The sequence below is a fragment of the Monodon monoceros genome, unplaced genomic scaffold (assembly GCF_005190385.1).
Source record: "Monodon monoceros isolate NGI ecotype Baffin Bay Population unplaced genomic scaffold, NGI_Narwhal_1 Super_Scaffold_5, whole genome shotgun sequence".
NCBI classification, from domain to species: Eukaryota; Metazoa; Chordata; class Mammalia; order Artiodactyla; family Monodontidae; genus Monodon; species Monodon monoceros.
Window position 1 is genome coordinate 334861 of NW_021703782.1, and position 26957 is coordinate 361817.

The 26957-nt window shown below is 41.9% G+C and overlaps 1 protein-coding gene across 4 annotated transcripts in view; it reads right to left on the minus strand.

Moving 5' to 3' along the window:
* SPOCK3 (SPARC (osteonectin), cwcv and kazal like domains proteoglycan 3) overlaps positions 1-26957 on the minus strand; it is a 421631-nt gene that overhangs the window by 151281 nt on the left and 243393 nt on the right. For all 4 annotated transcript variants that reach the window (XM_029203303.1, XM_029203302.1, XM_029203300.1 and 1 more), the window contains one exon: positions 7485-7599. In XM_029203303.1, the coding sequence (XP_029059136.1) occupies positions 7485-7599 (115 nt within the window). The remainder of the gene's footprint in view (positions 1-7484; positions 7600-26957) is intronic.

A 26957-nucleotide genomic window follows, 5' to 3' on the forward strand; every position in this document is an offset into this window, starting at 1 on the left:
CCCCCCCCCCCGGGCCTGAGTGAGCCAGAGCCCCCGAATCAAAGGCTCCTTTAACCCCGTCCTGTCTGAGCGAAGAAGAGATGCCCTCAGGCGACCTACACGCAGAGGCGGGGCCAAATCCAAAGCTGAGCCCCGGGAGCTGCGCGAACAAAGAAGAGAAAGGGAAATCTCTCCCAGCAGCCTCAGGAGCAGCGGATTGAATCTCCACAATCAACTTGCTGGAGCCTGCATCTGTGGAATACCTGAAGAGACAACGAATCATCCCAAAATTGAGGCCGTGGACTTTGTGTGATTTTGCTTGCATAGTTTGCTTTTACCATTTGTCTTAGGTTTCTGTCTGGTTTTTGGGTTTTTTTTTAGTATACTTTTTAGCACTTGTTATCAATGGTGGATTGGTTTTTTGCTTTGGTTGCTCTCTTCTTTAATTACTTTTTAATTTTTAATAATTATTTTTAATTTAAATTATTTTATTTTAGTTATTTTTTCTTTCCTTCTGTTTTTCTCCCTTTTCTTCTGAGCTGTGTGGCTGACAGGGTCTTGGTGCTCCGGCCAGGTGTCAGGACTGTGCTTCCGAGGTGGAAAGCCAAAATCGGGACATTGGTCCACCAGAGAACTCCCAGCTCCACGTAATATCAAATGGCTAGAGCTCTCCCAGAGATCTCCATCTCAATGCTAAGACCTAGCTCCACTTAACGAGCAGCAAGCTACAGTGCTGGACACCCTAGGTCAAACAACTAGCAAGACAGGAATACAACACAACCCATTAGCAGAGCGGCTGCCTAAAATCATAATAAGGTCACAGACACCCCCAAACACACCAATGGAGGCAGTCCTGCCCACGAGAAAAACAAGATCCAGCCTCATCCTCCAGAACACAGACACTAGTCCCCTCCACCAGGAAGCCTACACAGCCCACCGAACTAACCTTACCACTGGAGTCAGACACCAAAAACAGCAGAAACCACGAAACTGCAGCCTGCGAAAAGGAGACCCCAAACACAGTAAGTTAAGCAAAATGAGAAGACAGAGAAACACAGCAGATGAAGGAGCAGGATAAAAACCCACCAGACCAAACGAAGAGGAAATAGGAAGTCTACCTGAAAAACAATTCAGAGTAATGATAGTAAACATGATCCAAAATCTTGGAAATAGAATAGACAAAATGCAAGAAACACTTAACAAGGACCTAGAAGAACTAAAGATGAAACAAACAATGATGAACAACACAATAAATGACATTAAAAATTCTCGAGAATGAATCAATAGCAGAACAACTGAGGCAGAAGAACAGATAAATGACCTGGAAGATAAAAGAGTGGAAATAACTACTGCAGAGCAGAATAAAGAAAAAAGAATGAAAAGAACTGAGGACAGTCTCAGAGACCTCTGGGACAACATTAAACGCACCAACATTCGAATTATGGGGGTCCCAAAGAAGAAGAGAAAAAGAAAGGGACTGAGAAAATATTTGAAGAGATTATAGTTGAAAACTTCCCTAATATGGGAAAGGAAATAGTTAATCAAGTCCAGGAAGCGCAGAGAGTACCATATGGGATAAATCCAAAGAGAAACACTCCAAGACCCATATTAATCAAACTATCAAAAATTAAATACAAAGAAAAAATATTAAAAGCAGCAAGGGAAGAACAACAAATAACATACAAGGGAATCCCCATAAGGTTAACATCTGATCTTTCAGGCGAAACTCTGCAAGCCAGAAGGGAGTGGCAGGACATATTTAAAGTGATGAAAGGGAAAAACTTACAACCAAGATTACTCTACCTAGCAAGGGTATCATTCAGATTCGATGGAAAACTTAAAACCTTTTCAGACTGTAAAAGCTAAGAGAATTCAGCACCACCAAACCAGCTTTACAGCAAATGCTAAAGGAACTTCTCTAGGCAGGAAAAAAAAGAGAAGGAAAAGACCTACAATAACAAACCAAAAACAATTAAGAAAATGGTAATAGGAACATACATATGGATAATTACCTTAAAAGTCAATGGATGAAATGCTCCAACCAAAAGACACAGACTGGCTGAATGGATTCAAAAACAAGAGCCATATATATGCTGTCAACAAGAGACCCACTTCAGACCTAGGGACACATACAGACTGAAAGTGAGGGGACGGAATAAGATATTTTATGCAAATGGAAATCAAAATAAAACTGGAGTAGCAATTCCCATATCAGACAGAATAGTCTTTAAAGAATATTACAAGAGACAAGAAAGGACACTACATAATGATCAAGAGATCAACCCAGGAAGAAGATATAATAATTGTAAATATTTATGCACCAGCATAGGAGCACCTCAATACATAAGGCAAATGCTAACAGCCATAAAAGGAGAAATCGACAGTAACACAATCATAGTAGAGGACTTTAACACCCCACGTCTACCAGTGGACAGATCATCCAAAATGAAAATAAATAAGGAAACACAAGCTTTAAATGATACATTAAAAAAGATGGACTTAATTGATATTTATAGGACATTCCATCGAAAAACAATAGAATACACTTTCTTCCCAAGTGCTCATGGAACATTCTCCAGGATGGATATCTTGGGTCACAAATCAAGCCTTGGTAAATTTAAGAAAATTGAAATCGTATCAAGGATCTTTTCTGACCACAACGCTACGAGATTAGATATCAATTAGAGGAAAAAAATCTGTAAAAAATACAAATACATGGAGGGTAAACAATACACTACTTAATAACCAAGAGATCACTGAAGAAATCAAAGAGGAAATCAAAAAATACCTAGAAACAAATGACAATGAAAACATAATGACCCAAAACCTATGAGATGCAGCAAAAGCAGGTCTAAGAGGGAAGTGTACAGCAATACAACCCTACCTCAAGAAACAAGAAAAATCTCAAATAAACAACCTAACCTTACACCTAAAGCAATTAGAGAAAGAAGAACAAAAGAACCCCAAAGTTAGCAGGAGGAGAGAAATCATAAAGATCAGATCAGAAATAAATGAAAAAGAAATGGAGGAAAAAATAGCAAAGATCAATAAAACTAAAAGCTGGTTATTTGAGAAGATAAACAATATTGATAAACCATTAGCCAGACTCATCAACAAAAGAAAGGAGAAGACTCAAACCAACAGAATTAGATATGAAAAAGGAGAAGTAACAACTGACACTGCAGAAGTACAAAGGATCATGAGAGATTACTACCAAGTGACTATATGCCAATAAAATGGACAACCTGGAAGAAATGGACAAATTCTTAAAAAAGCACAACCTTCCGAGACTGAACAAGGAAGAAATAAAAAATATAAACAGGCCAATCAAAAGCACTGAAATTGAAACTGTGATGAAAAATCTTCCAACAAACAAAACCCAGGACCAGATGGCTTCACAGGTGAATTCTATCAAACATTTAGAGAAGAGCTAACACCTATTCTTCTCAAACTCTTGCATAATATAGCAGAGGAAGGAACATTCCCAATCTCATTCTATGAGGCCACCATCACCCTGATACCAAAACCAGACAAAAATATCACAAAGAAAGAAAGCTACAGGCCAATATCGCTGATGAACACAGATGCAAAATTCCTCAAGAAAATACTAGCAAACAGAATCCAACAGCACATTAAAAGGATCATACACCATGATCAAGTGGGGTTTATCCCAGGAATGCAAGGATTCTTCAATATACGCAAATTGATCAATGTGATAAGCAATTTTAACAAACTGAAGGAGAAAAACCATATGATCATCTCAATAGATGCAGGAAAAGCTTTTGACAAAATTCAGTACCCATTTATGATAAAAACCCTCCAGAAAGTAGGCATAGAGGGAACTTACCTCAACATAATAAAGGCCATATGTGACAAACCCACAGCCAACATCGTTCTCAATGGCAAAAAGCTGAAATCATTTCCACTAAGATCAGGAACAACACAAGTTTGCCCACTCTCACCACTCTTATTCAACATACTTTTGCAAGTTTTAGCCCCAGCAATCAGAGAAGAAAAGGAAATAAAAGGAATCCAAATCGGAAAAAAAGAAGTAAAGCTGTCACTGTTTGCAGATGACACAAAACTATACATAGAGTATCCTAAAGACGCTACCAGAAAACTACTAGAGCTAATCAATGAGTTTGGTAAAGTAGCAGGATACAAAATTAATGCACAGAAATCTCTTGCATTCCTATACACTAATGACAAAAAATCTGAAAGAGAAAGTAAGGAAACACCCACATTTGCCATTGCAACAAAAGAATGAAATACCTAGGAATAAACCTACCTAAGGAGACAAAAGACCTGTATGCAGAAAATTATAAGACACTGATGAAAGAAATTAAACAGGTTACAAACAGATGGAGAGATATACCATGTTCTTGGATTGGAAAAATCAACATTGTGAAAATGACTACACTACAGAAAGCAATCTACAGATTCAATGCAATCCCTAGCAAACTACCAATGGCATTTTTCACAGAACCAGAACAAAACATTGCACAGTTTGTATTGAAACACAAAAGACCCCGAATAGCCAAAGCAATCTTGAGGACGAAAAACGGAGCTGGAGGAATCAGGCTCCCTGACTTCAGACTATGCTACAAAGCTACAGTAATCAAGACAGTATGGTACTGGCACAAAAACAGAAATATAAATCAATGGAACAGGAGCAAAAGCTTAGAGATAGGGCTTCCCTGGTGGTGCAGTGGTTGAGAGTCCGCCTGCCGATGCAGGGGACACGGGTTCGTGCCCCAGTCCGGGAAGATCCCACATGCCACGGAGTGGCTGGGCCCGTGAGCCATGGCTGCTGAGCCTGCGCGTCCGGAGCCTGTGCTCCGCAATGGGAGAGGCCACAACAGTGAGAGGCCCACGTACCGAAAAAAAAAAAAAAAAAAAAAAAAAAAGCCCAGAGATAAACCCATGCACATATGGTCACCTTATGTTTGATAAAGGATTCAAGCATATACAATGGAGAAAAGACAGTCTCTTCAATAAGTGGTGCTGGGAAAACTGGACAGCTACATGTAAGAAGAATGAAATTAGAACGCTTGCTAACACCATACACAAAAATAAAGTCAAAATGGATTAAAGACCTAAATGTAAGGCCAGAAACTATAAAACTCTTAGAGGAAAACATAGGCAGAACACTCTATGGCATCAATCACAGCAAGATCCTTTTTGACCCACCTCCTAGAGAAATGGAAATAAAAACAAAAATAAACAAATGGGACCTAATGAAACTTAAAAGCTTTTGCACACCAAAGGAAACCATAAACAAGACGAAAAGACAACCCTCAGAATGGGAGAAAATATTTGCAAATGAAGAAACTGACAAAGGATTCATCTCCAAAGCATACAAGCAACTCATACAGCTCACTATCAAAAAAACAAACAGCCCAATCCAAAAATGGGCAGAAGACCTAAATAGACATTTCTCCAAAGAACATATACAGATTGCCAACAAACACATGAAAGCATGCTCAACATCACTAATCATTACCTCAAAACTACAATGAGGTATCTCCTCACACCAGTCAGAATGTCCATCATCAAAAAAATCTACAAACAATAAATGGTGGAGAGGGTGTGGAGAAAAGGGAACCCCCTTGCACTGTTGGTGGGAATGTAAATTGATACAGTCACTATGGAGAACACTATGGAGGTTCCTTAAAACACTCAAAATAGAACTACCATACCACCCAGTGATCCCACTACTGGACATACACCTGAGAAAACCATAATTCAAAAAGAGTCATGTACTGCAATGCTCATTGCAGCACTATTTACAATAGCCAAGACATGAAGCAACCTAAGTGTCCATCGACAGATGAATGGATAAACAAGATGTGGCACATATATACAATGGAATATTACTCAGCCATAAAGAGAAACGAAATTGAGTTATTTGTAGAAAGGTGGATGGACCTAGGGTCTGTCATACAGAGTGAAGTAAGTCAGAATGAGAAAAACAAATACCGTATGCTAACACATATATATGGAATCTAAAAATAAAAAAGTGGTTCTGAAGAACCTAGGGGCAGGACAGGAATAAAGATGCAGACGTAGAGAATGGACTTGAGGACACGGGGATGGGGAAGGGTAAGCTGGTACAAAGTGAGAGAGTGGCATGGACATATATACACTGCCAAATGTAAAATAGATAGCTAGTGGGAAGCAGCCGCATAGCACAGGGAGGTCAGCTTGGTGCTTTGTGACCACCTGGAGGGGTGGGATAGGAAGGTGGGAGGGAGACGCAAGAGGGAGAGGATATGGGGATATATGTATACGTATAGCTGATTCACTTTGTTCCAAAGCAGAAACTAACACAACATTGTAAAGCAGTTATACTCCAATAAACATGTTTAAAAAAAAAAAAAAAAGATGCTAAAGGAGCAAAACACACACACAAAAATTAAAATTATTATCTCAAATGTTACTTAACAAGTAAAGACCAATATAAATGGCATGAATGAACTTCAAAAGTTTTATCTCTAATAAAATATTGATCATGGGACTGTAACATGTAATATCAGGTATAGAATGTTTAAGACAATAACGGCTTATAGTAAATCCACTTCACATCCACTAAGTTGTTTTCCTATGTATATCCATGATTCATATTTGTCAGGAAAAAGGCAAAAACAAATTCTCTGCATTAAGGACCCACGATAGTAGTTGTTAAATTACAAGATTCAGATGGCTATAAAATATGATAATTGTTGACGATGATGCTTATGAAACAGTCTTTGTCTCAAAGAAACACCTGGCCCCAGCATTTCTTCTTTCAACTATGGCTGTGAAGAACTGAAACTAGCAGCCATGGAGATTGTTTTGAAAGGCATAAACAATATCTCAAATATAAAAATGCCATGTAAACCATAATATATAACCTGTACAAGTCAATTTATATGCTGTAACCTGTGTCCGGTTAAATGTACTTCATTACTTTATTACACATCAAACCAATAAAAATAAAGATTTAAGAACTCTAATTGAAAGAAAGTTTAACTTATAAAATTCTTCAGCAGGAAATTTTATATACACACAGGCACACATATACATACACATACACACGCTCTACATGGGGTAGACACCTTTATTTAAGAAGGTTAGTATTAATTGATTTACCAGTTTCATTTTGACCAAACTAATTTATCACTTACTATGTTACTACTGATCAGTTGTTGGCTCCAAATTAAAAAAGAGATGTAAAACACACATCTTAGGCAGAATAATTCACAGGAGGCATCACTGTAGTTTTCTTATATGTAGAAATAATCATCCAGCTGTTACTATTGAAATAACAGAAACCTACAGAAAGACCTTACTTGCTATAATAATTGAGGCTAAAGGAAAAAAAAATTCACTTACAGTATAATTATAAAAGTTCAGTATATGTATAGAAGTAAATTTAATTGTGTATTCAACGACTTAACATTCACCGCAAAATATTTTAATAGAGGAAACAAATGTAAAAGTATAAACAAATTTTCATCACCTACCTCTCTTCATATTCCTGCTTGAGCCCGCGGTCGTATCTGAAGGACACGGGCAACGCCCTCCACACTTGACTGAGATCTGTTTTCCTAAGATGCATGCCTGGTATTCTAGTTTGCACTGTACAAAAAGAGAAAAAATAGTAATTCAAGTACATTTAGTTATATCAACCGGAAGTCAAGAACATGACAAAAGGGCACCTGCAGTTCTATGACACCCGCTATAGACAAGTGAATGGGACAGAGCAGAGCGTGTTACACCTGAATCCGCATCCCGTGATGCCACTCCCAGTGCGGTGTCTGGGCCAGCACTGAAAAGTTCTCAGCCTCAAGTCCTAATATGAATAATGGGGAAGATAATACCTAATCTAGTGGAATCTAAAAGAGTGATACAAATGAACTTATTTACAAAACAGAAATAGAGCCACAGACTTAAAAAACAAACTTTTGGTTACCAAAGGGGAAAGGCAGGGGAGGGATAAATTAGGAGTTTGGGATTGACATATACACACTACTTTATATAAATTAGATAATCCACAAGGACCTACTGTACAGCACAGGGAACTCTACTCAATATTGTATTATAACCTATGTGGGAACAGAATTTGAAAAAGAATACACATATGCATAACTGATACACTTTGCTGTACACCTGAAACTAACACAACATTGTAAATCAACTACACTTCAGTAAAAAATCTAATCCACAGAATTTTAAGAATCAAATGCTAGTAGCTACCATGAATCAGGCTCTCAGCAAATGTGAATAAAAGCTGAATGAAATTAAAGGCAAACGATCGACACTGTTATGGCACATTAGGACATTTTTTTTAGTTTAGTTTTAATTTTCTTTGTAAACATTGCTCTTCATAAAATTTAAGCCTGAGTAATTTAAATAATCCTTAAGATAATATTTTATAACTGTATATTTGACATGATTTTAAAAACTGCAAACCTACTCCATCATTTAAGAGGCAATAATTATCTTCCGCCTCTAAAAAATATAGATCTTGCTAATTCTGAAGTAATGTGATTTCTTTCCTGGCTGGGTCCATAATTTACTCAGTGCAAATGATTTTAAAATTAAATAGGGCAGACTTTCTGGCTCCAACCGACAAATGTACCAGTGACTAATTTAATTCAGCTTCAGCTGATTATCAGGAAGCATGCAATATACCCAATGACTAATCAGATTACTCACATATATGTAACATTTTTTTCCTTGCCGAATAACTCTCTAATGGACAGGCAAAATTCGTAACTAGGCCTGTTACAAAAGATAAAAAATTATTATATTTGAAATATATTTGTAGTGGCTTAGTGGGCCTTTTTGGAGGAATAAACTCTTTCAAAGGTATCATTAATTTTCATTAATCAATCTTTCAAGAATCCAAGAAAAATGACCTTGTCACATAAAATCGCAATGAATTTTAAATGTAATTAAAAATGCCCAATAGTAATCAAATGTAGAAATAAAGAGATTATGAGTTTTTTAATAAAAGACAATTTATATGAAACCTTGAGACTTCAAATTTAATATTATTTACTGTAACTACTTTTAATTTAATATTTCAGAAACCTGGATTGGTCATAAGATAATGACACAATTTAAGAAAAGTTCAAGAGCAATTGTAAGTGGCGTATGAACAGACAAAGCCAAAAGTCAATATTAATTACAGCTAATGTGGAATTTTGAAATTTGAAAATGTTAGGTCCTTTCAAAGATGTTATGCCATACTCATTTACATTTTAAATGTAGTTTATTTTAGCAGTGATTTTTTTAATAAAAAAGGAATGTCTGAAAAATAACTGAATAAACAACAAAAACAGCACAATCTTTATAAAAAGTTGATTTAATTTTCATCAAAAAAGTTTGACCTCTTAGCTAATTTTCTTGGATATGTTACAATTTAAAAATTTCACAGCTGTCTTTAAAACTTGCATGATATGATGAAGTTGTAGCTTTGTAAAGAATTCTTTATAAAGAATTACTTTGTAAATGAAACAATTTCTCTTTCAGAATGATTCTATGGAACACTTCTTTTCTGTATGCATGTCTGTAAAGAACAACAGAATCAGATGTCTAGCAAATACACCCTATGTGTATAGTTATATGAATCTAGCTTCCTGTCATCAGAAAACCATTTATTTTTTTAACTCATGAATTGATTTTGAAAAAAATCTTCATGAAGAATTTTATTCAAAGAATATAAAGATATTAAAAGTACTATTTAAAAATATTTTTAGCTACACCCACTGATTACATTTCTAATTAATAATATTCAATTTACTTAATTATCACAAAGCTGAAATATTTATAACAGTATAAGTGAACTAAAATATCACATAAAAGGCATGCTCATTAGTCTGTAATTAACCCAAAATGCAAGTACTGTCGAGGAAGACATGATTAATGCATTCCTGATTACCTAAGACCTTTAGTCTTGAGAACACTTGAGTTACCAGTGATCCTGAGGACTCAGCCTGCAGGATGGGTTTTCTAATGTCAAAACTGACAACTGTCGGGGAAAATAAGTTATTTGTTTAAAAACAGGGTCAAAGAAGAAGATGTGATCTTTCCACCCGCAGAAAAGGACTCTGGCCAGGAGACCCTGGGATTGGCCACTGATAAGGTTTGCAAGATGACGTAACCCCCATGGTCAGGGACGTGGCTTAGACCAGAGGTTCTTGTCCAGGGGCTGACTCTGCTCCCTGGGGACATCTGGGGACAGTTTTGTGACCATGGGGCGGGGAGCGGGGGGGATACTGCTGAATTACTAGCTAGAGGCCAGAAGCGCTACTGAACATCTCGCAGCACACTGGTCAGCCCCTCCAGATTAAAGCGCTACCCGGCCTCGCATGTCAGTAGAGCCAAAGCTGAGGAGCCCTGTTAGGGGTGCTGGTCTTCCAAAAGACATCAGATGGATTAACTAAACTCTCAACGCCTCATCCACACTTCCTTAGGGTGTTTTTTCTTGAGCATTCACTAAAGTAACACATACAAAATAAAAACAATGGTATAAACAAACTACCAGCTACAAGTACTTTATTTTTTAAATTTTATTTTTAGTAAATTTATTTATTTTATTTATTTACGTTCGGCTGTGTTGGGTCTTTGTTGCTGTGTGTGAGCTTTTCTCTAGTTACGGCGAGCAGGGGCTACTCTGTTGTGGTGCACAGGCTTCTCACTGCGGTGGCTTCTCTTGTTGCAGAGCATGGGCTCTAGGCGCGTGGGCTTCAGTAGATGCGGCGCGCGGGCTTCAGTAGTTGCGGCACGCGGGCTTCAGTAGTTGTGGCACGCGGGCTCTAGAGCACAGGCTCAGTAGTTGTGGCGCACGGACTTAGCTGCTCTGCAGCATGTGGGATCTTCTCAGAACAGAGCTTGAACCTCTGTCCCCTGCATTGGCAGGTGGATTCTTAACCACTGCGCCATCAGGGAAGCCCTACAAGTACTTTAATTTCTCAGAAAACCCAGAAAATACAACGTATTTTGTAAGACAAAGACAACAACAACAACAACAGACAACAACATACAGTTTATCAACAGCAACATTCATGGCATCCCTGAGTGTGAAGCTCTGGGATTTGATGCATTACTGATCATTGAGTAAGACAGGCATACTTTTAAAAATAAATTTTACAAGTCAAACTTAGCTTCTGCATCTGATCAGAAATATCAATACATGGCTCAAATGGGATTCAAGCACTCTTTTATAGTGTTTCTAATGTAGAACAAGAATGTAATTATCAGTAGGTACAACAGCAACTATGTTCTATGTGGTATTGTAGTGATAAACACATTTCTTCAAGTGAAAATAAACTGAGGAACACGGGATGCTACGCATCACTTTTTAGCCTCCGTTTTACCTGGGCTGGACTGGCTAACACACCACATCATCCCTCTTTAATACCTTAGAGGCCCAGTATCTCAGACACGCCCTGCGCTTTCACAGGTGGCTTTCCTCACGTCAGCATGCCGCCCCCTTACCGAGCACAGCCTCCACCTGGGTTTCCTGGTCCCTGCTCTGTGTGGCCCAGCCCAGCCCAAGGCAGCCTAGGAGGGGGTAAAACCCTGACCCTTTCCTTCAGCTGGGATTTACCATCTGCGCGCACACCCTCATTTCTCTTTTTGGAACACCCTACGTTTCGTTAAGGAGCAACACCCTGCTGATTCGGTCACCTTACTTCTCTTTCCACTACAGAATGCTCCATCACACACCTCACATGGGGACTCAGGTGACCTGTCGCCCTCCCACATTCGTAACTGGACCTGGGGGGGGTGGGGGCAGGTCCCCTGGGGGCTCACGGCAGGTGTGGGCACAGACATGAGGGTCCTGCACCCGAGCAGTCTCCGGGGCTCCCCGACAGCCATGTCAGTCCCCTTCTTCCAGACACTTGGCTTGCCCTCCACCAGGCCTCCAGTCAGCATCTTGAGACCGGGCTTCGGAAAGGACCAGCGGAATGTGGGCAGACCGAGGTGAGGTCACAGGAGGGCAGGAAAGATGCTTCAACCCGAGTTCATACATTTACAAGCCTTGTCCTGTCCTGTAGACATGAACAGGAGAATACTGCTGCTCCGGCGGGCGACTCAATCACCTGACGAGGAGAACTGCCGAAAAGAATGAGGCAAGAAGAGCATCCTTAACCCTCACCTCACCACACACATTCTCTTACATCTAGTGTAGTCTCTGGACCAGTATGTCTCCAATTCTGCAAACAGGAATGAGTATTACAGATGTTCTTCCTTCCAAAATTAAACACCTCACCGCAGAAACCTGCCTTGTTTGGCACACAGAGCTTACAGCATCCCGCAGGGCAGCATCAGAACACGCCAAAGAGAAAACGGTGGGCGTGGAGTGCGGACTCAGAACTGGTTTGGGGCTGGTTTTCCTTTGCTCAATCTTTGTTCCCAGGTGTCCCTGGGGTTTCAACACTGCATTCTGCCTTCAACTCAATTTAATCCAGAGTAATCCTACAATGTCAGGATGCGTAATGACCCTCACCTCAGGCAAGGCTGCTGGTGTATGTATAAAGAAAACCCGCTTTTCATACACTGAATCATTTAGTGGAGCTGCAGGACCATCTAGTCACGGTCTCCTAGTCCACGATTTCTGTGCATAAGGAAGAGCTCATGTATGGATTTTCCTCTTTGTTAGGCCGTTGTTGTAAACAGTTATTCTAGACTTCGAAATCTGGTAATAAATTTAAAAGATTTTAAGGGTCAAAGGGATAGTATGTTTATTTTACCATCATTTCATGCTTACATGTTTCATTGAATTTTATCATTAAACCAAAATTCTTACTTAAATTACTCCAGATGAAAGTTTCTTTCAAGTATCAGTAATAGTTTCAATTAAAATAAGACCTATAAAAACATTTTGTTTGATGGCTGATACAATACATACATGAAATTAATAAAATTATTTTAAATGACTATTGATTTGTATTTCCTTTATTTACCTTCAGATATATAACATGAACTTTGTAAGATAACAACTCAGAATTTTCCAGAGGTGCAGGAGTGGTTAAAAATACTTAAGAAATGGATGAACACAGAAGGTTGTGACACCAAGCACTCCTAAAAATGAGGATGACGTTTGAGGAGACATTATCTTTACAGATATAAATGACAGTGAATTTTTAAAAAAAGAATGGGAGTAGGAAACAAGAGGTGTATTTTAAAAAACATACAAGGAGATGAAAGAATCAGGACAGAAGGTTAAATTTAGGTAAAAAGAGAAAAGCCTCTGAAGACCTCAAAGCAGCAGAAGGCACCAACGATAATACAAACATGGAAACACTGACGTGTGATAGTTTGTGCACACGTTTTAATGTCTGTGGGGCTTACATACTGAACTTCTCATTTTAACTGTTTTCTAATAAATAGAAAGCACGAGGAAATTCCTTGTTTATCATGCTTAAGAAACACCAAGCGCCTGTTAAAAAGTACGTACTACTCTTAAAGCTAAGACATGCACCGAAGGGTCAGCTGTCCTATACAGTTTGATGCACTGGTAGCAAAGATGCCCTTTGGGATGAACGGAAAGAGAAAGAGGGGAAGAGGGGTGCCATCAGCTTTGACACAAAGATACCAGGACACAAGACTTGGTTTTCCCGCTGTGTCAAGTGTCCCCTTGAGTAAAGGGGAGGGGGTAACTGAGGAACTAGCGCCTCCAGAGCAAGGGTGCCCTCTGTCCACTGACCTCAACAGGGCACCTGCAACCAAGACCGTGATGGGAGAGAAGATCCTCCGCTTCCCAGGAAGGACGGACGGCATGCTATGGGGTGGTCAAAACACAGGATGAAGGACGAGTTACTACAGGGAAGGTGAATGTAAAAAGGACAAACGCCAGAGTCAGGTGAAGCAGAGTGGCAGCAAACTAGACGGCCTTTCTGAGGCGGACAGTGCATCCAATATGAAGAATAAACTACCATCCTGCTGGAACATCTACTCACACGGATATACATCTGGGACCAATTCACATGCATCCTTGTGTACGAAACTACTCAAATGAGTTCACACTCATCCCTCTGATTCCGATCCAACGCCCAGGATCCCTTCAGGCCTATTTTCCGCGTTTGTCAGCACTTGGTTCAACAAGGAGAAATGTGGATTCAGTCACATGCTCGACCTACTTTCATAATTATTCCACAGCACCACTCACGGTCCTCTCCTCAGCATGGAAGGTCCCGGAGCAGCCGCACTGGACGCCCAAGCTCTCAGGCACAGGCAGGCACCCCTCCGGGACCGAGGTACCGGTTCAACCCACCTCTTGCAGTGGGTCCCACGGAGCGCGAGGCCCAGGGAGGGACCTAACTTTCTTTCTTGTAGCTCCATCAGTTTCTAAGAGAGGAGCGCTGAGATCTCAGGATGTGTTAGAGAGATGCGACAGTTTCTCCCTGTAGAAACTGCTTTATGTATCTGGCGACTAACTATATACACGTTAAGACTGGAATTCTTCGATTTTCCAGGTGAATTAACATATTAATCATTATGCAGTAATCCTTTTCATCTTCTACGGCTTTTATCTGAAGATCTAATTTGTCTGACTATTCCGCAGTATTGGGAGTCGAGTCCCCAGGAATCTCCTATGTTTCTACACATCTTAGAGCAGAGGCACTGAGTGCCTTTTGCTTTGTGGAATCTCTTAAATTTGTCTGAACATCGAGAGTCCTTGCCGGAGAGAGATGACGTGTCCTCTGCAGAGAAGGCATATTTGTTTGCTTCTCAGTAAAACAGACGTAACTCCCCCCAGGGGGCAGAGGGTGGGCAGGCCTATCTGCAGCCCACGGTCACCCATGGTGTTTCCTGTGCTGTGACACAAACCCCGTGTGTGTGGAGCACACAACTGGGTCACTCCGCACGGCCCTTGGGCCTTGTGGGGGAAAGAGAATGGACGCCAGCACGAAGACCGAGCTGTTAGTGTCGTGAGTAACAAGTGACCCAAGAGGCCCGTGTCTTCTGCAGCGCGTGTGAAACAGGGTAAAAATCCCAGACCCGCACAGTTCTCCACAGTTTTTTGCGGCAGCAAAGTCGCTTTCTGGAGAAGAGAGGACTCCGGGCCCCGAGCCCAGGTCAGAAGAGGAGGAGATACCCGGGGCAAACGCCCTCAGGCCAGTCACAAGCCAAAGCCGGCGACAGGCTCACCCACTGGCCCCCGGTTCCCGAACCCCTGGGCCTGGGCGCAAGGCGCGGCACCGAGTGAAGCCGGCCACACGGGCCCTGCTTACGGCTCCCGAGCGCCGGGCGGGACGCGGAAGGCCGTGCCGCTGAGCACGAGGCCAGCTTTCCAGGTCCCGAACGAGGCGGAAGGCCACGCACACGCACCCTCCTCCGGTCGAGAGCTGCGGCCCTCGAGGAGCCGTGCAAGTGTGGCCGCGACGGACGTGCCGGGCCTGCTGGGGAGGGGCAGTTGGATTCAGCCGAGGGCCCGGGCAGGGCAGGCAAGCCCGCTGCCCTTTCGGGGGCCCCTTCTGGACCGGCTGGCGCGCACGCCCCGCGCTGCCTGAGCCGGAGCGGCGTGCCCTCGGGGGGGGGGAGCGCCCGGGCGCCGCCGCTGAAGCTCTCGCGCTGACCCCTTCTCCTCGCCGTCTGCCTCCAGAGCCGCCGGACGCCTGCACTGCCCGGCATCTTCGGTGTCCACAGGGGGCCCTGTGCGAAGGAGAGTCAAGCCTCGCTCTGCACGGAAGGGATGGCCGATCCACTCCGGACAAATTTCAGGGGCCTGTTCACTACAGCTCCTTAAACGACGTGGGTAGTTTCGCACGGTCAGCGTCTCCCACGCGGAAGGAACGGTTACCCCTTAGGTCGCCACCCCCAAAGTAGCCCCGGCCCCGGACTGTTCCCTCAGGGCCTTGGGGGAAGAATGACGGTGCTCTACGTGGTCCTTTCATCAGCTCAGCTGACAGGCTGACCGGAAGCCGTCCAGCAAGCTGTGTCCACGCCCCACTGCATCCCCGATGGACCCTTCTGGGGCCTAATCTCTCCTGACCCGCTTTCAGGTGACAATGTTGCTACTGCAGTTGCATCAGCTGACCGTGGACGCAGTGTTGAGACATATCTGCGTTATGAGTTTGACGTACTGGACTATTTGTCGTTTGACCTCAGGGCAACTTTTATCACAAAATCTACTCATTCACAGGCTGACAGGCACAGCTGACTGTGTTGCATGGACAGTCCTTGCCCCTCACCGTCCACAAACTACTGATCTTGGTAGGCAATGGCTGGTCTCTTCAAAATCCTGCTCAAAAGGGTTTCTGACTGGACCTGCCTCACTGACTAAGGCAGTGTGGTCACAATTCCACTGCTTCCAGAAAGGGAACATAACCACTCAGCTGGCTCCTGGGTAACGGAAGCACGAGAGAGACTATATGGACTTATTTAAACCTTCAGGATCTTTACTTTCTTTCCTAATTGATGTTGCAGGCTGGTCCGACGCTGGACCTCTGCGTCACGGCCTGTCCACAGGGGACCTTGGGCATTAAACTCAATTCTGGTTCCAGTCCCTGGATTCCTTTGTTGGATGGAGGTGGTCCTGGACATTTGTCCATGCAGGTCACAGGCAGGGATGTAACGGGTCTCTCTAATAAAAGTGCCCTCTTCCCTCCTGGGCTGGACGCTTATGGATGAAATGTTTATGGGTGAGGTTGAGAGGCTGATAGGAAGAAATGGGACCTCTGAGTTGCTGTCACTGGCAGGGTAATTTTACGGTAATGCAGGGAGAGCCACAAACAACCCCAACGCCCGGGGAGGGGACGCCTCAGGCCCTGGGAAGTGGCGGAGGGAGAGGCATCACAGATGCTCTGTCTTCCAGAACAATGCCTGTCTCTCCCCCTCAAGGCAGGTGCCCTGTGTGCCCTCCCAGTGCTGCAGATGCCTTATTTAAAATACCTGACTGCTGGAGTTGCCCTCCCTGGACCCCCCTTCTCCATCCTCCCTAACTTACCACGCAGCCTCCAGGAACAGGAAGGCATGGACCAGCTCCTGAAACTCCTGTGTAAACACCTGCTGACACGTCCAGATGCCTTTCCCAGACCCCATTCTTAGCCATCCTCGGAGGTGGATGGATGCCACCAGGACTGTCTTTTGGAAAAACATAGGACATAGGGAACAGGCTTCTTTCCAGCTTTCACTCCAAAAACAAGGAGCAGAGTCAATTATTCCAACTCAGCTGGGACACCTAAGCTCACCCAGCCAGGCTGGAGGGCACATGGGATGCCCTGTCATCCTATGCTCCCTGAACAACGTAGGTCCTGCCTGCAGGTCATGGCAGTTTTAACAACACTTTCTTTCCAGGACACCCTGCACATTACTGGTGATGGACACCAGGCATGAACTCACCTCTGTCTTAAAAAAATGGTTATGTGCTCCCGCTGGGTGGTCTGAGACAATCACCTGCTTTAGGAAATGCCCCTAGCAGATGGTGTAGCCTTCAGATACCTGAGGAGCTCTCTCCACAGGGAAGGGACCCTTGGGCATTCAGTTCCAGGTGACACACGTGACTCATCCCTACGAGCATCTTGCAGGAAGTTCTCTCCCTAACAGGAGGGATCCAATTAGAAACGCTGATATAAAAACTGTCACTGATCTTAGGTGAGGTGATCAATGACACCATGTTGCTCCTGGAAGGGATTCACTTCAGCTTCAAGACTGACCACTGGATGACATCATTGTCCTAAAAGCCTCCTCGGCCAAGTGAAGTCTACGCAGTCACTAATGCATCCTGCTGTCCCTGGGATAAATCCTCAAGACAAGTGGTGAGACGAAGACGGACACTTGAGGCAAAAGCCACTTGGATTTCTAAGGCAGACCTTGGGGGTTTACGGGGTTTGTGGGGAGGTGAGGCCCGGGGCCCTGGAGAGTGGAGGTGTCAACACTGCAAACAGGGTGGTCTCCCCTTCCGCTTGGATCGCCCTGGGTGTCAGCCTTCATTAAATGCTGCCTGAGACAAACTGACTGGGATTGGCCCCTGCACTGTTGATCGTATGGATACAGTGTTTGATGGAGCAAGGTACTTACAGGAGAAGTCTCTGGCCAAGAAGATAGGGAATGAGGGTGGATATGATAAGAGGCAGTTCTGCTAGGTCACACATAGTCTGCATGTCTTCCCGTCAGAGGCAGAGAGTTTGTTCTGTACGAGGATGTTTGTGTAGCAGTCTTGGAAGAGACTTTCTCCTGAAGTATCTGCTTTTAATTATCTTTAGCTTGCAATGTCGTAAGTGTGCTTTTCCACTGTTTTATGAATTACATTAATCTTGTTGAGATCGTCTTTGTTTGTGTAATGGTATAATAATTTTGGCAAGTAATATGGCTTTTTAATCTGGCTGGATTTTATTTTGATAGTCAATCATTTCTTCTTACTTTTCTCACCTGGCACATTGTACTTCTTGTATTTGTAGATTCATGCCTTTCAACATTTCTGGAAAAAATGTCAATATCTCTTTTAACATTTTCTCCACCTTATTATTTCTGGCTTCTCTTTCTGTATCTCAGATTAAATTTACTTATCCCTTCTCATTCTGGCCTCTATCCCCTATTAGGATAATTTTTCTGAAATATTTTCTGAAATATATCAGTCATTTTTCTGAAATATATAAATACACAAATATATACACATAAACATTATGTTTATATACTTATTATTTTGTTACATATATTGTTTTTATATGTATATTATCACATGCATATGCATATATTGTAGTTCATTAATTCTCTTCATCTAATGTCTAATGCATCTGTTTAATTTTTAATCATATTTTTAATTGAGTAGGTCATATTTGGTTATTTTGCAAATCTAATATTTTCTGAAATTATGCTGGTCTTCCCGTATCTTTCAATACCACTTTAAGTCTGTAAACATTTTACACGTTAAAAACGTTTCATATAGTGGTTGTATGTTGTTTTACCTAATTATTTATGATAGTTTTGATATTTAAGTGTTGAAACCTGTCTGATTTTGTTCTTACATTGTTCCCTCCTTACCTGTTGGCTTCTGTCATTTAGTTTGTTGGATTATTTATATTAGTGTGTTTCTTCTACTTATAAGATTTATTGGTATGTGAGCAAAGAGTTGGCAGAATACCACCTGGAGAATCCTTAGGAGTCTGGATTCCTGGTACTTTTCTACAGAGAGAACTTATGTTGGGATTTTCAAGTGTCAGGGGTACTGAGTACACAGAATCCCTTAAATTCTATTTATCATTCTGGAGCTTCCACGACCTCTGCTCTGAGGTGGTGAAATCCAAAACCCCAGGTCTGTGAGAGAACACAGGTTCAAAGGGATAAGTACCGCAATAATGGTATTATTACCCAATAATGGTATTATTTCTTTTTTGCCCCCCCAGTTTCTATATTAGAGTTTAATTACCTCCTAGTTTCAGCTGGCTTTTGTTTAATTAGCTTATTTCAGAAGCCATAGCATCCTTAACCTGCTGTCTGTTCACAGAACTGGACCAATTTCCTTGGTGGACAGCATTGAGGTGGAGCGAGCTAAAAGACACTGAAACACACAGTGATCACAGAGAGATGGCAGGAAATCTATAATTTGCCCATGCGTTCACTGGAAGGGTATGACAGCCACACACTACTGTGTTTATTCCATAATTTACATGATTATGTAAATTACTACACACATATAAGTACATACTATACAGGACACACTTGACTTTTCTTTGTCGAGAAAAATAATTTCTCACTGTATTAACACCACATTCCTATAATAATGTTATCCACATTGCTATTAATAAATCATTAATATTCATAAATACATACCGTATTACATTACACTGATTTATTACATATTATTATTTCATATCTTTCGTACTTTTATTTGTAGCCACATTATTAGCCTTGCTGTTTACCAGCCCTGTGACCTTATGAATATATTTAATATCTTTGTGCTTCAGATTCCTTATCTTTAAATTATTAGTGTTTTTTGTGTCTCCTACTGTTGTCTGAGGAATAATTCATATGAAAATTATCACATTACATTAATGAATACGTGCATTAATATAGTAACTCAGAGCAGCCATCAACACACACTAGGCAGGCACTAAGTATCAGCCTTCTGAGAATCTTTTCTCTGCTGGCACGAGTTGTGATTTAGACAAAAGAGATGCAGACACAGCTTTTCCAAAGGTGCTACCAGCACGCTGGCCCTGAACTTGCTAGAAACTCATGGTTATATCTCAGCGGGAACGCCTTCTACCAGCAGGGTAAGAATGCCTCAGTTAACTTCACACATGGATGCCTCTTTATCTTGCTATAACCTGAGTTTTTAAAGAGCTGGAATATACATGGCTTCTCTAAATCTCTCCTATTGCCTATCATGATTCTTGCTTCTTGATAAAGTGACGAATAATTGAGGTTACAAAGGACATCACTAGGGCAAAACCCAGGCCTGATAAGTGCATCAATCAGGAGCTCGCTGGCCTGTCCACGCCCAGAACAGCACAGTGGCCACCATGTGCCTGAAGCTGACCTTGATCCTGGCGTCCTTACTTTCCAGCTTCATGACTGCTCTGTGTCTCCTTTCCCTTATCTAATGATTGTGGACCACTAGAGAATCGGTCTTCTAGGGTTGTTTTAAATATTAGGTTAGCACACAAAATATTTAGACCATTACTTGACATCGTTGCTCAATTATTTTAGGAATTCCTGCCTATATGACTTTCACAGTGACAGCTACTACATGCCAACGACTACCGTTATTACACTTCCCTTAGAGAATATGTATATTCAAGCATGCTCTACATATGTAAAGATTTTTAGAAAACCGTCTCCTTAGAAATGCAAACCCTGTGGAATATTTACAAAATACAAGTTCCTTTCATTGAAAAGGCAAAAATTATATTATCTAAGAAAGCACGGAGATTCCACCAGTGAACATATGTGTTTTTCTCTCATTTTTAATAGATAGTTACACAAAATATAGACACTGACCCTGCATGTTCTATTCTATGAGGGCTGCAAAGAACCTGATTAGCATATACAAAACCTGTATGTAACTTCATACTTAATGGTAAAATACTGAAAACTTTCTCCTAAATTTGGATTAAGGCAAAGAGGTACATTGAACATTGTACTGAAAGCCTTAACCAGAATAATAAGGCAAAAAAAAGAAAAAATGCATAAAAAGAAGGAAAGGAAGAAATAAGTCTGTGTCTATTCAAAGAGGATGATTAAAAAAAAAAGAGGATGATTATATGCGTAGAAAATCCTGAGACAGCCACAACAAAACACTGCTAGAAATAAGTGAATTTAGCAAGGTGTCAATAAACAGGGTCAGTATAGAAAGATTAGTTATATGACAATATACTAGCAAATAAACATCACAACTAAATTTACAGTAGCATTAATAAAAATAAGTTAGCAATACATTTAACAAAAAATATTACAGGTCCCTGTACCAAAAAATACAAAACTTTTATTAACTTTAGCTAACAAAATGAAGAGATATACCTAGTGTGTGGATTTGAAGATTGTTATCCATCTCCTCAAATTTATCTACAGATTTGACAAAATCTTAATGATTATTCAAGCTGGTTTTTTGTAGAAATTGACAGACCGATTCTAAAATTCATATGGAAATGCAAAGGGCAAGTGCTGAAGCAGCACTGAAAAGGTGGAATCAAGTCAGACTTGCAGCACTTGAATTCAAAACTTAACATAAAGATACAGGCAAACAGGTTGTGCGGCACATCCTAGGGGCAGATGAATAATTCCCCGAGACAAAACAGACACAGAGGGCTTCCCTGGTGGCGCAGTAGTTGAGAGTCCGCCTGCCGATGCAGGGGACACGGGTTCGTGCCCCGGTCTGGGAAGATCCCACATGCCGCGGAGCGGCTGGGCCCATGAGCTATGGCCACTGGGCCTGCGTGTCCGGAGCCTGTGCTCCGCAACGGGAGAGGCCACAGCAGTGAGAGGCCCGCGTACCGCAAAAAAAAAAAAAAAAACAGACACAGAAAGACTCACACTTTCAGGACCACTTCATTTTTGACAAAGAAACCTAGGCAATCTGATGGGGCAAGAACAACAAATGGATGTTCCCACAACTGGCTACACTGAAGAAGTGATATTCACCCCCTGCCTCTTACCAAACACAAAGACCAATCACCACGTACACACAAACCTAAGAGTTAAAACTTTCAGTCTCCTAAGAAAACATCGAAGATTGTCTTCTACAAGAAGTTATAACCATAGAAAACTGATGATTTAGGTTTCTGTATCATGCAAAAATCTCTAAAAATATAATTCTGAAAAATGGCTCTGAAACCACAGGCTTCAAACCAGTGAGAAACAAGCAACTATAAACTTCAAGGGCGTATATTGCCGTCTTTACTTAGTGATTCAAATAAAAATAGTTATCACATTTATTATGTGCAGTAACTAGAAAAAGATGAAGGGCACTTAATTTTTTAAAAAGTTTTTCTGCTCCAAATTCCTATTTAAAAAAAAAAAAGTGGGGACTTCCCTGGCAATGCAATGGTTAAGAATCCGCCTGCCAATGCAGGGGACATGGGTTCGAGCCCTGGTCTGGGAAGATCCCACATGCCGCGGAGCAACTAAGCCCACGTGCCACAACTACTGAGCCTGCGCTCTAGAGCCCACGAGCCACAACCACTGAGCCCGCGCACCGCAACTACTGAAGCCTGTGCGCCTACAGCCCATGCTCCACAATGAGAGAAGCCACTGCAATGAGAAGCCCACACACCACAATGAAGAGTAGCCCCCGCTCGCCGCAACTAGAGAAAGCCCATGCGCAGCAACGAAGACACAACACAGCCAAAAAAAAAAAAAAAAGTAAAAGCAAAACTGATTTCGATTTAGACAATGGACACTGGACTTCACTGAGACATTGGGCAAATTACTTCACTTCTGTGCATCAGTGCATCTATAAAAGGGACAACCATGAGTTAACATACCCAAAGAGTTTACAGTACCTGCCCCCAAAAAGAGCTAAATAAATGCTTGATCAGTGTAGACACACGTATCTCTATGAGACTATGAAGTTCAATGTAGTGAAAAGGTCATGGGTCACCGCACTGCAAGATCAATGCACAGGTTACAGCAGATGTCAGACAAGAGGCAGGCACAGGGCTGGTCCCCATAGCCGAGCCCTGGCATCCGCCCTGGGAGGCACTGGTCCGAGCACTGGGAAGGCCCTCAGAACTCAGTGTCCAGCTGTCACAGCAGCGTGGCCGAGCTTCCGTGCCCTGGGGCAAGGCACCCAGGTCCTCGCTAAGCCTCTGTCCAAAGGTGGTCACTGCACAGTCTAGGACCATCGGGGATTTGAGAACAAAAAGAAGCAGAAGATGATAAGGGACTCATAGCACTGCCCACTGCTTCATTTCCACCTAAGAAGGAAAGAGCTTTGGAATAATCACTGAATCTGGCATTTTCTGAGCTGCTGGTAAATGTTGTCAGTCTTGGTGAAGCCGTGGCAAAGAGTGTCCAGTGTGTCATGGAGCAACTGGCAAGGCAGAGGGCTAAACAAGCGGTAAAGACCACGGGTCAAAATGTAGATTCAGATTTTACTGATGGTCGCTACTCCAAAGTGTGTGACAACATATACGTTTCCCAACTTTTCATTTTCCTAAGGAGCTACATTAAACATAATTAAAGAAATTAATAAAATTACAAAACCTCTATAATATCTATGGAGTTTGGTGAAAGACCATTTTAACACCCAGTTACTCACACAAAAGTAAGATTATAATTTCAAAAATAAATCAATATATCAATGTAGAAACTAGTGAACACTGTCCTAAACTCATTCAATATATATAACTCAAGAGTCTTGAACAGGTCAGGAAAGCAAGCCTACGTCTTTGTCAAGTCTACGGAAAAGCATAAAATAATCCATGAAGCAAAGTCCTGGGGAAGGAGATGCAGGTGTTTGGGGTACCGAGAGATTAAAAGCCTTAACCCTCAAAAATACAGCATCTCAAGCCAGGAGCCAAAAGCCAAGCCAAGTTGAAAAGCAGTTCAAAGAGAAACAGTGCACATCTATTTCTGACTGTCGATCTTTCAAAATAAAATTAGCTCAAAGTGTTCAGGGGAAGGAAGGCGGGACACGTAAATACCAAATGCTAACAGGAGAACGTGGAAACTTAAAATGGAATTTTCTCAAATTACAACGAAAAGTAAATGCTTCCACTTCAGTGCTAATGTTACTGTTCTATTTTATTAAATACAAGAACAACAACTGTTATATCTAAGAATTCAAAGGCAATAGATTGAAGAGATGCAACAGTGGTTCTCAACCATGCCTACACATAAAAATCACTTGGGGAGCTTTTAAAATTTAGATTCCCAGGCCCTCGTCCCAAACCAATTTAAGTAGCATCTCTGCAGCTGGTGTCGGGAACTGCAGAATAAGATGGAGAAGCTTTCTATTTACTTGCCTTTCCTCAACACACACACACACACACACACACACACACACACACACACACACGCCGTTTCCTATACTGACCGGTATTTATTGCAATAGTTCAGCTCCCAAGCACTGCATGACTAAAAATCAGAGAAAAGTATCAAAAACCACCCAGCACGTTGTGCCTGGGGAGTTCACGTTACAGACACCCGGCTGAGCTCTAGAACATCAGTATTCTTTGCTGACTTCTGCTCAGCAGATGTAGCGTACAACCTACACAAGTCAGACACAAACATGCCCTAGTTCTAACATAGATGCTACATTGGAGAACAATTCCTGGTTTCACTGAAGCCGGGCAATACAATGCAAATAGACTTTGCCTGAAGGAAGAAACAGAGACCTTCATCTTTTGCGTCAATTTCAGGAATGATTACCTCTCATACAGCCTTGAATAGACTTATATTTCGATTCTTCTGCTACTGCTGAATTCGGAAGAATTCGGAAAACATGGGTTCTTCTGAAAAGAATGATTAAGTAGACTTCCAAAACAGTCCATCGCTTTTCTTAACATGAAAAAAATTAGATAACATTACAAAAACACTTTTTATGAAAATCGCGAGTCCCAATATTTCTCCAAGTAAATCTATGTTTTCACAGTTATTCATCTGTGCTTTTGTCTTTTCTGTAAACATTTTAAAAACACTCCTCTGAGGACTGCTACACAAGCTGACACATTCAGAGCTTGAAGGCTAATAAAATAATTAGTCAAAATCGGTTCCTTTGTGTAATGATGGGCACTTTCCAAGATTAAATCCTTGTTATGACCTTTGACTAAAGTTTCCTTTGGAGACCTTCTGATAACTGTCTTTCTCACCTCAGCCCCAGCGCCTGGACCTACTGTGCTTTGTAACGACCTCTCCTCCAATTATGTTGTATGGCGGAATATAACTTATAACTTCATCTAGATAAATTGAGCTGAAAAGTAATGAGAAAATATTGTGGGTCTAAAATAGAACATATAGGAACATGGTGTGCAGTAGTAAAACAAAACCGAACCGAACCGAAAACGCTGTACGTCAATGCAGGGTGTCCAGAATACAGAGGGATGGTAAGAAGACCCGGATGTAGGGTCCCTCACTCTGGACCAGATGGCCTGGCTCTGGCCAGTCGTCATCATATCAGGATCACTCAGCTCCAAGCAAGGAGCTTCCCGGATTGCGCGAAGCTTGGGATTTGGAGCTCTACCTTTACTGAGCGCAAATGCCCACCAGCCCCCAAAAGCTGTTTAAATCTGCCCTGTCAGGGTTTGCCTGGTCTACTGACAAAGCTGAGTGAGGCAAGAGCCAGAAGGAGGGTCCCGTGACTCCTGCACCTGCCTTATTTATTATCTTGTTCGTATGACAAGATAAGCTTCTCCAGACACTGGCCTCTGCAGTCTTGGTTCCCGATGCCTAAAGAGCCTAGGGCAATGGCTGTCTCACAGAAGAAAGGCTGAGGCCTTAATGTGAATTTCAATCCCATGAATTTCTAAAAAGTGTCACTAAGAAGAGTTTAGCCTGGATTCCTCCTGGGCTGAGATCACTATTTAGTTTGCATTATATTATACAGTTCAGCCTGCTGTCAGTGTAGACACTTAAGGCTAGAATTGGTGATCAAAAGTGGAAAAATCACCAACTTAAATGAGAATCAACAGAAATGAGGATTGAAGTTTGGGGTGACTAGAAACTCATATTCATTTGAACCATGTCCTTTTTATTTTTATGTCTTTCTATACAAACAAGGCACGCATTGAAAGTGAGACATAGCCAAAGAAATGTTAAATTAATAATTCAAGGATGGATTATTTAGAATAATTCTATTGACGATATCAGTGAGCGTGTAGGATTGTAAGCTGGGGCTTCACAACAGTGGGAAACCCCGAGGAATTGTGAATCCACGTGAATTAGTCTACTTATGGCAGGAGTATTTAGTCCTGAGTGGGAGACTGCGTTTCTCTAAAATCATCAAACAAAGACTCCCACGTGGTCTTAACAGGTAGAAACCTCTTGTGATCGTACCTCTGTGCCCTGTGACAGTACACTGTCAGAGAATGGATCATGGTAAGAGGGTCCTAGAGAGGCAGGTGGCGGCCTAACGCTGGCCCTCTCCAGGGAGGATGACACCCTCCCCGGTGCTAACACACCAGGGCCCACAGCAAGTACATTCCTGAGGCTGAGAAAGACACAGGGCTCCCTCAGGGAGATGCCGGGAATGACCTCAGCCTCTCTCTTGACTCAACCTGTTCAATCATCAACGTCCATCAAGTCAACTTAGGAGTCAAATTTGCTTCCCAAGGAACTCCAGCTACCACGCTGAATACTAGAATCTGCATCCTTTGTTGTGAGTTAATAAATCAGCATAATGCGATCCACATCGTGAGCTGTGGGATGTGAGAATATGAGGTGGGTTCCTTCTCCCTTGCACTGACAGCAGGAATTGCAGCTTGCAAAGCAGAGGGTCCCCGAGATCGAGGTAGTGTTGAGAGGATGGGTGACACACTCCTTCCTCCTAGCAATATCTCCACCCCCACATACACCCTGAAAACTTTAGCAAACAGGCACAT